The 12,534-nt window shown below is 34.6% G+C and overlaps 2 protein-coding genes across 4 annotated transcripts; both read left to right on the forward strand.

Annotated features, from left to right (window-relative positions):
- Positions 1-282: 282 nt before the first annotated feature.
- On the forward strand, positions 283-4,919 carry LOC144576066 (calmodulin-binding receptor-like cytoplasmic kinase 2). Of its 3 annotated transcripts, none has more exons than XM_078326314.1 (6): positions 283-1,046; positions 1,241-1,437; positions 2,273-2,447; positions 2,852-2,944; positions 3,484-3,770; positions 4,269-4,919. In XM_078326314.1, the coding sequence occupies exons 1-6, from the start codon at positions 485-487 to the stop codon at positions 4,554-4,556; spliced, it is 1,602 nt and encodes a 533-aa protein (XP_078182440.1). In that variant the 5' UTR covers positions 283-484; the 3' UTR covers positions 4,557-4,919. The 3 variants fall into 3 exon arrangements, with proteins under 3 accessions (XP_078182440.1, XP_078182439.1, XP_078182438.1); XM_078326313.1 differs by having other exon boundaries at positions 3,664-3,770; XM_078326312.1 differs by having other exon boundaries at positions 1,262-1,437.
- A 2,351-nt stretch (positions 4,920-7,270) lies between these two features.
- Positions 7,271-10,661, forward strand: LOC144543836 (calmodulin-binding receptor-like cytoplasmic kinase 2). Its single transcript, XM_078292267.1, has 6 exons — positions 7,271-8,050; positions 8,807-8,952; positions 9,078-9,246; positions 9,480-9,569; positions 9,703-9,992; positions 10,167-10,661. Exons 1-6 carry the CDS (start codon positions 7,432-7,434, stop codon positions 10,377-10,379), a joined length of 1,527 nt encoding a protein of 508 aa, XP_078148393.1. The 5' UTR covers positions 7,271-7,431; the 3' UTR covers positions 10,380-10,661.
- The last annotated feature ends 1,873 nt before the right edge of the window (positions 10,662-12,534 follow it).

Consider the following 12,534-nt stretch of genomic DNA (forward strand, 5'->3'; position numbering starts at 1 on the left):
AAAAAATAGTTAAAAAAATTTCAAAAAATGTAAAATTTGGTCTCCAAACATATATTAATATGGAGAACAAGATGAACGGTTCGAATCGACCGTTAGAATTTGAAAACTCAAATATAGAACCGTAATACAGTAACAAATCGTAATATGGATAGTAGCATAGACTCACTCAATTATATAAGACGGTTAAATTTCATCTAAATGAAACGAGCTTTTGCTTTTTTACAAAAAAAATAACATAAATAATATTCTTTCTTGCAACAAAATGTGAGCGAGTGTAGAAGAGAGCTTGCTTTCTTCCTCGACCAATAGCTATTGCCAATTGCGTCGTCAGACGCAGTCGCTCTTCTCCTCCCGCATTGTTATCTCCGTCAAGGCACTGATACCATGCCTTCTTCTCCAATCCCAATCCATAACCATGCTAAAGAAGAGCAGGAGCAAGGCCAGCTGATCCAACTCCCAACCCCAACCCGAATCCGATTCAGCTATGGGTTCTATTTCTGTGGAGGCAGAGGACGCCAAAAGGAACAACCCCGAATCGAACAACAACGGAAGCCCGACGCCTTCACGCGAGGGCGACTCCCTCAATTCGGTCGAAGAAGCAGCGACCGCCAGCGACAGCTGCAGCGGCCGAACCGTAGTTTCTCGCAACTCAATTGTAGAAATCCCAAATGCCATCCACAGCTGGAGCGGGCAGATGGCTATCGCTCGCAACCCCAGCGTGCATAGGCCAAGCTGGGCTGACATGTGGGCTGGGGCCCGGAGCCGGAGGTCAGCGCTACTGCCACCGAGCAGTGATAGCAGCAGCAGACGGAGTTGGAGACTGTCGTTTTCGGTTTCAAAACGGAGGCAGGATGGGATACTGCCAGTGACTGGTAGCAATGCTGGTTGGAGGTCACAGTTTTCGTTTTTGAATAGAAGGAAGGATGTGCAGGATCAGGGAAGTGGGTCCCACAAGACGAACATTCGGTTGCTGAAATGCTTCATGCACAACTGGTTCAGTAAGAAAAACCGGGGGAGCACCGGTCCCGTGGTGCCGTTAGATTCCCGTGAGCATCTCTCTCATTCCGAAAACACTCTTATTTAAGAAAAACTGGAAACAAGGATCAGTACCTGCCTGTAGATTTGAACCCAACATTAGATTTTTTTTTTTTTAAAAGTTTGAGGATAAAACGCCAAATCGCAAGGTTAGATTCTGTTAATATTTGATTAACTAGTCAAATGCAATTTTAAAATTTGACAGCAAATTTTCAATTTGAGGAAGATTCTACTGCATCGCATCATCGAGATTTCAATATTAAAGACATACATAAAGCGACCAATAAGTTCAACCCCACATCACTTCTGGGACAAGGTTGGTGCAGCGCTGTCTATACTGGGATGCTGAAGGTTGGCAACCTAAAAGAACCAACACTTGTCGTAATTAAGCGCACGAGAAAGGTAACCGATGGTAGTGCTTGATAACTTTTTTTTTTTTGGGTTTAGGTTATGTGCTGCAAATCTTCATATACATAGGGGTATTCATTGGGTCGGATTTGTTAAAACCGAATTAAAATAGCCAACCAAAATTTTATTCGTTTTTTTTTAAATATGACCGAACCAACTGAATTAAAATTGTCAACCAAATAACAACCAAACCAAAATAACCAAAGTAAATTTCAGTTTGTTTGGTTGAACCGAAATAAGAGAGATTCAATTTAAAAAGATCAAAACTCAATACATATACAAATACACTTAATAATCATAGAAATAAATATGAATTATATATACCAGTTGTTGACATTACACACATTGTTCAATTCCATACAAAATATGTAGATGTTCTAAAATATCCAAACCAATTTTTTTCTTCATTTTAGTCCAAAAAAAGTCAACAAATCATCAATCACACTAAAGCATGGATTTGAACCATATAGAGTTTGGTTGGTCAGTATTTTCAGTTTGAAAAATCTAAACCGAACCAAATATAAAAAAACAAAGTAATTCAAAAATTCAACCGAACCGATTTATTTAAACTGAAAAACCGAACCATTTAATCCAAACTTTTTCGGTTCGGTTAAAATCCAAATAAACCGAACCCAATGAACACCCCTACATATACACACCTTAGCCTAAGCTAGTTTATCTCTACAAGAAACAAATTTCTAAAATACTGTGCATGGATCGATACTAGAAAGGCTATTATTAATTCTCACTAGTAAACTACAGATATTCCAGATCCATCTTTTTCATTGATTTTTCCCCTTGGTAGCTGACTTACTGATGATCTGTTCAGCCTGTGTGTAGCCCCCATGATGCATCAGAGTTTCGGTTCCAGACTGCAATTTCGACATTGAGGCTTTTGGATGATCCGAATTTGGTCAAGCTCTATGGATACTTGGATTACAAGAACGAGAGGATATTTATTCTTGAATACATACAACATGGAAATTTAAGAGAACATCTAGATGGTAATTTCTGGGACATTTTTTTTCCAGCTTGGCTTACAATTCTTTAGTCCTAAAGTTTGTTTTGTTAAATCTCAATATAACAATTCTAGATTAGGAATGATATAATAAGAAAGGTTGCTTGTTTTTACTTCTTCAAGCTTGAGACCTCAGGCAACAAAAGCTCATTTGATTTACTAAACACATGATATTGTTTTTAAAAATCATATATGAACAAAGTTCAGTCAAACAAATGTTCCTACTTAAACATACGATGGACTTTGAAAATCTAGCTACCATAATTGTCTTTTTACTTCTTGTTTGGTCAACCCAGGTAAGTTTTGGTTTAAAGCAACATTCTTTTTTCCTACATGCTGTGTCTTTCTATTGTTCAAAATGAAGTTTAGCGTAACAAAATATGATTGCAGGTGTATATGGAATTTTTCTGGGTTTTTTGACACGACTCACCATTGCAATAGATGTCGCATCAGCCATTTCATATCTTCACACATACTTTGATGGTAATTTGAAAACACGTTGCCTTTAGCAATACTTTCCTCTACTTGTCACTTTTGTATTTTAGCAAGAAGTGTTTGGGTCCGGATCCTCTAAGGTAACTCCAACTTTGAGTTTAGATCCAGACCGTCTGATCAGAGTTTGGGCCAGTCCAGCCCAGGTTAGAATTCACGGGGCCCCTCTAATATTCATGCGGATTCTGATTGGACGGCTCAGATTCAAACTCAAAGTTTGAGTTAACCTCAGGGGATTGGAATTCGAAATGTTTAGGCAAGCATTCTCCAAAATTCAAGTTATTTAATAATCCATAATAGTTCATTTTGTTACATCTTTTTAAAGGAGATACTTTTTAGCCAGTAAATGCATGTTTACGGCTTTTTCAAGTAAGGTCTACTTTTCTTATGTTAGGTGTTATTCATGCACATGATAAAACACTGAAAGGGTAAAGCTTGCATAGAACAATCTAAAGAGTGAAGTTGTCCATACATTATAGATCTACTATGCAACAAGCAAAACATTAAACAGCAAACTTTTACTCATGCAGGTCATCCAATTGTACATGGAAACATTAAATCTTCCAATATTTTGATCACTGAAGATAATCGGGCGAAAGTTTCTGATTACGGATTTGCATATGCATTCAATGATAGAGTGATAGATGTTTCTTCGCACATATTTGGTGGTTATCTCGATCCTGTATACACTGACACTTATATCTTTACAGAAAAGAGCGATGTGTATGCATTTGGTGTGCTACTTGTGGAATTAATGTCTGGGAGGCCCCCTATCGACCCTGACAGTAGACCAGAGGAGAGGATCACGGCAAAATGGGTATTCATATTTTTCTTTTCTCCCTTCGTTTATTCTTTGAACATAATGCTTTTTTAGTAAATACCTAAATTCACAAAATTTCCGAAAGTATGTCTTTCTTTAAGTTTGGAGTTCTAGACTAGTCAAATTATGTCTCATTTGAAACAGACCAATGTTTTGATGATTGTTGCATGTCAGTAACATTAATGTATCATAAACAATTGGTTGATGATGCAAAAAAACTTTTTCTTTCTTACCCTTTTTCACATTTTGAAAGGGTACTTCCCTAAAAGAGATTTTGTACTACAATTGGTACTGCAATAAAATCAGGTCTCACTTGTCTTACAAATTGAAAACAAAAGACTCTGATGTTGATACACTATCAGATTAATTGGGTCTACTCTTGACAGAACCACTATCAGATAAACGAAAGAAAAAAGAAAGAAAGACCAACAACAAAAGAATGTTACAATACAACACTATTATTTCTGGTTTAATGTGTAGAAGTTTTGTTAACAGGTTATGGCAAAACTGGCAGAGAACAATGTCAGTGTGGCTTTGGACCCACAACTTCCGGCCTTAGAAGTTAATCATAAAGCACTGAAAGAGATATTTAATTTGGCCAGAGATTGTTTGACTCCAGTTGGTCAGGACAGGCCAAACACGACTACATGTCTGTTAACTTTAATAAAAATAAAGGCAAACTATGAACAAGCAATTCAGAGTCTCCCTCGAGTCTTTTCTTCTGCCTCCACGGCAGAGAGAGATAGAGAGAGATTGCTACGCCACCGCTGTTTCTATGTGTAGTCGCCCTTCGGCATGTAATTCCGTACAGCGGAACCGGTGAAATGGTTATTGCAATTGACCCATTCTAACTATTGAAATTTATAAATGCGCAATGTAAAGTATGAATTTGGTGCTATTATCCTTGTGGTCAATGCACCTTGTCCTGGTGGATAGGGTTTTCGGGTGGAGTCAAGAGTAGGGTATGATTCTTTTGATTTGGATTTTTGTATATATGATGTTTGGTCATTTGGGGTTGTTCTTCAGTTCTTGGAGTGTGGTGATTTGGATATTAGTTATGTAACAGGGCATTTAAGTTGTAATTCACGATGCCTAAGGCCTGTAAAAGTTGAGTAAATCCCAGGAGGAGCAAAAAGAAAAACACAAGTTAGTTTGTCTGAGAGATGATTTTTGCTTATAGATGGTTTCAAAAGCTAGAAAGCTTTGATTTGTCACAGGTATCTCCAGTACATTCTTTTGACTTAAGTTCATTTGAAATTAAGTTGTTTGATTAGTCGATTCAGCATAATGTTTATGTCTAAATCGCTCGTTCAAAAATATATTTGGTCACCATCATATTTTTTAACTGGCGTTCAGCTGTGTAGATTAACGATTTTACGGAACTCAGTACGGACATTGCTATACATTGATATATACTTGTAAATCTAGAGATGACACAAATAAATTATCGCTTTATGCAACTGGAGTTAGGGGTGTTCAAACGGTTTGGTTTAATCGGTTTTGGACCGACCGAATTAGTTCGGTTTGAACGGTTTGGTTATTTCGGTTTATTGGATCGGTTCGGTTGGCTTTTCAAAACCGAATTATAACTTCGGTTCGGTTCGGTTTGAAAAATTTCAAAACCGAAATAACCGAACCGACTGAACTTTCATATAATATGAATTTGATCGGAATCACCCCGGTTTATTTTTTAATACTCCGATTTATTTCTTAATCAATTGCTTTAAATACTTGGTTTATTTCTAAATATCTTAGTTTATTTCTTAATACTCCGGCTTATTTCTTAATATACTTTGGTTTATTATAAATCAATTGTTTTAAATAAAAAAAATTAATATATTTCGGTTTGAACCGAACAAATCGAAATAAAACTTCGGTTCGGTTCGGTTGCAATGCTAATTCGGTTCGGTTCTATTTTTAAAACCGAATTATAACTTTGGTTTGCCAAGTTCGGTTCAGTTTCAACCGAACCGAACCGATGAACACCCCTAACTGGAGTTGACAAGGAAGGTTCTTTTATGTCCACATAAATAATTATTACTTTTTTGAGTTTATTTGTATATGTTCATAAACTATTTACATAAGTGTATTTATACAAATTTAGTAATATCAATCAAAACAAAATCAAAATATCATAAAAAATAATACTAGATCATATCAAATAGTTTTATTTTTTCATTTGAATTATCTTTTTTTTTTAAATCCTTCAATTAAATTATCAAATAGCTCTATTTTGTCATTTGAAATTTATTTTTCAAGTTAATAAATTTTAAGAATAAAAACATATTAAAAAAAGGGTGGAGAAATTCGAACTCTCTCGACACATAAAGTGAATTGCAATTTACACCTGGCTAATATTAAAGTTGGACCGTGATGCAATATTGCAATGCCATTTGCACATATCCTGAGCAAAAAATTTCAACTAAGTGAATTTTACAAAAAAAAAGGATTTAAGGTTTAGGGTCTAGGGTTTAAGCAAGTTAATTTTACAAATAATCTTTAACAACAAAATATTTTACAGTAGTTCAAACATGTCTCTGATGACGGATTTAACTTTGCGCGAAATCATCTTGACATAGCCGAGAAAAAAAAAATGCTTTTATAAATGAAAATTTGAATATTGTGGAAATTGGATTTTGAGCTTCATAATGAAAATGTCATTAATGGTCAATAGCTAATATTTGTGCTTAATAGATAAAATTCATTCATACAAATTAAAAGCAGAGTGTAACGGTAGCGGTGGCGTTGTAACTTAAAAACAATCTAGTGTAGTTGCAAATATTATCATCAATTCAATTCTTATGCATGAATTATTCAGTTGGAAGCTGATTTGTATATAATTTTTTTTTTCCTTACACCATTGTTCTCTGTGCTATATGGATGCATGTTATGATGAAGAATGAATACAAAATATGTATTGCATTGCAAGTTTGCAACTCTTTTAAATTAATTATTTAGAGAGATTAATTTCGATGTTCACATTTTGATTGATTTGAAGTATAAACATTTGAACTCATTCTAATAGCACCTTAACTGTGCTCTATTTAATAGTTGTTTATTGTAATTACAATACCACAGCAAGTTGTGTACTATTTTCATCGATATTAAAATATTTTAGGGAAAAAAAATAAAAACCTTTGTATTATATTATGGCGTTAACAATATGGATGGATAAGAACATTACATAATATAATAAGAGGAGATAATTAAAACTTCCAATTTTCAAAACAGGACAGCATGTAAATGCTTACAGAAGGACTGTAACTTGAAAGCTACAGTCAACTACAGAGGTTCCAGTCACCAAGCATTTGAGGTGACGTCAATTGACAGAGCTATTTTAGCTTCATGCAGCGCATGATCAACAGACAATGAAAATAATATAAAACTAGTGCGCTGTTTGAAGTCATAATAGCTTTGTCATTATCTCTACCGTTAGACCATTGGAGGAAGAACTGAAAAGCTTAAAAAACAATAATATATGAAGAATATGAAATACTAATATTTTTAGTAGAACAAAGTGCGAGTCTAGAAGAGAGCTTGCTTTCTTCCTCGACCACTATTGCGTGCTCAGACGTAGTCGCTCTTCTCCTCCCGTATTGTTATTATCTCCGTCAAGGCACTGATACCATGCCTTCTTCTCCAACCCCAATCCATAACCATGCTAAAGAAGAGCAAGAGCAAGGCCAGCTGGTCCATATCCCAACCTCAACCCGAAACCGACCCGCAACCGCAACCTCAATCCATAACCATGCTAAAGAAGAGCAAGAGTAAGGCCAGCTGGTCTATACCCCAACCCAAATCCGATCCGCAACCGCAACGTCAGCCCCTATCCTCAGCTATGTTGAAGAAGAGCAAGAGCAAAGTGAATTGGTCCATTCTCAAACCCGAATCAAAACCCGAACCGCAATCCAAACCTCAACCACAACCACAGAGGGTGCTGAAGAAGAGCAAGAGCAAGAGCAAGAGCAAGGTGAGCTGGTTGCAACCTAGTCCTCTGCACCAAAACCAACCCGAACCCAAAACCGAAACCGAGTCCAAACCAGGGCCTCTCAGCATGCTAAAGAGGAGCTTTAGCAGGAAACCTAGCACTAGCTCCAGTGCCGGCGACAAACTTGCTCTTGCATTGGTCCGGCGCCCGCAGTGGATTTCAAAAGTGAGCCTCATCCCCCCCATGGGCATATGCGGCCATTCTTCTTTTGCTGGTAGTTTTGATCAATTTACTGTTGACACAACACCGAGTGATGTCGGGTCGGATGATCATGGAGAAGATCCTGATGGTATGGTTCTTTTGTTTGTTCAAATTTTGTTTTTGCTTTTAGTTTGTCTGTAATGTTAGTTCACTTTGGTTTCCAAATCATGGTATTGCAGTTTATTATATATGATAATAACTTCTGAGTGAGTCTATGGTACTGTGCATAGCGCAGATTGGTCCGTACTATGGATTAATATCTTCATTTTTTAAGTACAAACAGTCGATCTGAACTGTTTGAGATGTTGTTTTCTATATGAAAATGTATTTGCAGACAAAATTTGAATTTTTTTAGATCAAGTGATTTTCCACCTATCTATAAAAAAAGTAAATAAATTCTAAAAAAAGATGTAAAATTTGATCTACAAGTACAATCATATAAAGATTATGTTCAACATCGACCATTGAAAATAGAGGTATTGATCCATAGTACAAACCAATATGCTTTATGCATAGTACCATAGCCTCACTCATAATTTCTTTGTTTAGCTGCTTATGATTTTGGAGTAATTTAGTTTAAGAGAAGACATATAAATTGATAGGATACTGGTGCAGGGCTTCAATAGCATTTCTCCTTCAAATTAAAAGAAACTGTAAGAGTCATCAATGAAAGCTGAATTAGCCTCACAACATCTGGGTTTAGAATTGGATACATACAATTCTTAATTCTTAGTTTTAACAATTAAATGGAAAATTTAATTTTGGTTAATTGCTGAGAACTTAATTTCAAAGGGGTTGATGATTTCTGACTAATTCTGACAGAACAATTATTCATCTCTAGCAGATGAGGATGCATCAGCATTCTCCATGAATAAAATAAGAAAGGCCACTGATAATCTCTCCAACGTGTTTGGACGAGGCATGTTTAGTACAGTTTATTACGGGACACTAGACGATGGGAGCCGCGTTGCAATTAAATCTGACCAAAAGGTATTAAAAATTCAGCTCCCGAATTTCTTCTTTTCTTTTTCTCTTTTGTTTCCCACTATTGTACTTGGCAAGCCAGGGGTCAGACCAATTAACACAATGTTTTTTTTTTACTGTTCTCCATGTAGGCTTTGTATAATCCACATAATTCAGTAGATTTTCAAAAGAAGATTCAAGTGCTACAGAATATTGATCATCCCAATTTGCTTAAGCTATATGGATATCTTGAGGATGGTGAGAATTCCATATTTGTTACCGAATATGTCAGAAATGGAAATTTGAGGCAACATCTAGATGGTGAGATTCTATTGCTCCTTTTCTACTCTTGATTCTGATTCCAAAATGTGCACATTTGTTTGATACCATCATAGAAATATGAACATTTGGGAAATCTTTGTTATATGTTTTAATAAAATGGTGATAAAAGTAAACTGGTACAATTGCCAACCTAAAACCTAACATAGAAGTAGTTCCTACAAATATCCTCAATTGATTTTTTAAGCAAAGTTTTTTGATTAAACTTATGACAGGGGAGTTTGAAAAGCGTTTGGGATTTCGGAGACGATTAGACATCGCAATTGAGGTGGCCAATGCTGTTTCATACCTCCATGCGAACCCTGGTAATTATAGATCTTTCATTGTGATTTTGTTTATGCTTGAGTCTCAAAATATATATAGCTATTCCATTTTTTTTTTTTGCAAAATAGGTAGTCACGGAAAAGAAAAAATTGTATTTTTTTTTTGTTTTTGCAGATTATTCTATAATTCACGGAAGGCTTAAATCTTCAAATGTACTTCTCACCAATAGCCTGAAAGCAATGGTGTCTGATTTCGGTTTTCCTCCCCAGTCTGACAATGGAGGTGATGCCTCGACCTCTTGTGTTATCCCTGTTGTATACTGCGATCCAGAGTACCTCCAAACCTATAGGTTCACTGAAAAAAGCGACGTGTTCTCCTTTGGTGTAGTGCTCATTGAATTACTTACGGGCCGACCCCCTTTGATGACCAATATGGATTCTGATGATTATGTAACTTCTAAATGGGTATGCACATAGTTATTATTTATTTATTTATATATCTTTTAATGAACAGTTTTGTACTTTTCATAAGCTATATCATGGTTGGTTTTGGTGCAAAGCATTATACTATTATATACCAGTCTGAACCAGTATTCTTGATGTTAATTAATGTTTGATATTTCATCGAATTTCAATTAGGTGAGAGAAATGTTTGAACAAGGTAGGGGGATCGACACACTGGATCCTCATCTCCCCCGTGTTTCGGGAACAATATTTGTGGCGGAGCAGATACTGGCACTAGCAGTGCTTTGCTTGAACCGCAAGGGAAAGAACAGGCCTACCATGAGCCACTGTTCCAATCTCTTGAGCCAAATCAGAGAAGAGTACAGTGATATGCTATTTGGTTCCTAATTCAAATGCTTGATATTTTGCTTATTTAGTAGTTTGTATTGATTTTCAAATTCTTTTGTTTGTAAATGCTCCTCTCTTTCTTCTCTTATAAGTAGTGAATGGTGAAATGTGTATCTCTGTAATAATAAAGAAAAAAAAATCAATGTTCAGGGAATTAGGACAATTTTTTTATTAGAGAAATTTCACTTGGGTTGGGTTTGTGTGCTGTGATTTAAGTTATTTTCATATATAAGAGAATAGAAAACAAAATGCTGGATATTAATTCTCATTGTATTTGTTTTGAAAAGTTATGTTTTTCTGGTACCATTACTTGCAACGTAGTATAGTCATATGCATATAGGTTTTTCGTCAACCTCCAAGTGAAGAGTGTGTGGTTGGTTGCTTCATTTCTTTTGTGTCTCATTCATGCTTCACATCTTTATTTATATCTTTATTTTTAAAATCTAAATTGTCAATCTAAATAGTTCAATATAATCTTTATATTAAAATGTGCTTAAAGATCAATTTTTTTTTTTTTTTACTATTTTTCTAGATAGGTACAACATCAATATTGTTTAGAAGATTGTGAAGTATTTAAAAACATTAATTTTGTTCTTATTAAAAAATCAGTAAAAAAAAGTTGCAAATAAATTTAAATTTTGGTCTCCAAATACATTTTAATATGGATATCATATGGAGCAGTTTAAAACAACTGTTTAGACTTTAAAAATAAATATAAAAATGTAAAGTACGAATGGAACAATGAAGACGTGACATTTGAACCCTCATCTTGTTATATGTTGTCGATACTAATATCATGTCGAAAGGGCAACAATAATTTGAGAAATAATCTTAATACCTACACTTAACAACTAACCGGCTGAATTCATTAGTTAATTACCAATTACATCTCAAAATTTTGAGCTGTGATAATCATTCCACAAACAATAGGGTTTGTAACATTTACCATTCCATTTCAATTCTTTTCGTAACCATACATTAGAAACTAAATAATGTTCATAATATTTTTCGTGAGAGGGGTCTTGGATGCAGTTTAATATAAATTTTGAAGTCTAGGAACTAATTTTTGCAATTTAAAATTTGAAGTTGTGATTTGACCCTTTTTACCCAAAAAAAAAAAAAAAATTAAGTTTTGATCTTACCTGACCTAATCAAAGTAATATGTCATTACTCATTAATGATGTAAGACAATTTGGCCCTTGTAATGCTATGCTCACCTAAGATTTTTTTATACATTTTTTTCCAATTTTTTTTTTTTACTTAATGGCAAAATTATTTATTTCTAGTATTTCTAGAAATAAATTTTTTTTAAAGTTATAGTTTTACTTATTCGAGAAAATACTTGGACTTCCTTGTGTTACTCGGAAAAGAAAAATATATGATGAACGATTTGCATACTAAATAGATATAGAAAGATGCGAATTTAGATGTCAATTTATGTGTTACCGTAAGGGTGATTAATGAGCGAGCATGAGCGAGTTAGGGTATGCTCATGCTCGCTCATTTAGTAAATGAGCGAGTTTAAGCGAATTGGTATCACTGTTATGTATAATCATTTTCGAAGCGTAGACGAGAATACATATTATGAGGTGTAAAATAACTTTCTTCACTTTTAAACATTCAATAAACCGAAGTTCTATCATAAACAAATACAAATGTGTCTTTATATGAATTTTGAACTTCGTTAACTTATGGAAGATCAATAAATAAAGATGATCTTTATTGGAGATCTAATTCTATTTTCTTGCTTGTTCAAATTTCTTCTAGAGGCAAGAGTATATTTTTCCAGATAAAAGTGTACACTGCACCGTCAATTTTTAAAAGCAAACAACTTAATGCATCCTAGTAGAAGAAATTATATTTTGTACAAACTTCAGCCAAAATCAGATTCAAACTGTCTAATTTGAATATAATAAATTTAATTTAAACGGTTCTGTGAATCTAAACCGTTCGCTCAAATATTGATACATATTGAATGATTTAGATCCGACTTTGTCCAAAGTACATTGGAAAGAAGGTCAACTAAACATCCATGCTTAGAAAAAGTATTTTATTAATAAGTATTTTTTTTATCTAAACTTTCTAGAATTACCAGTATTACAAATAAGATATAAGAGATGGGATACAAATACGACCTGTCATTCTGTCACCCCAG

The sequence above is a fragment of the Carex rostrata genome, chromosome 25 (assembly GCF_964058835.1).
Source record: "Carex rostrata chromosome 25, lpCarRost1.2, whole genome shotgun sequence".
Taxonomy (NCBI): Eukaryota; Viridiplantae; Streptophyta; class Magnoliopsida; order Poales; family Cyperaceae; genus Carex; species Carex rostrata.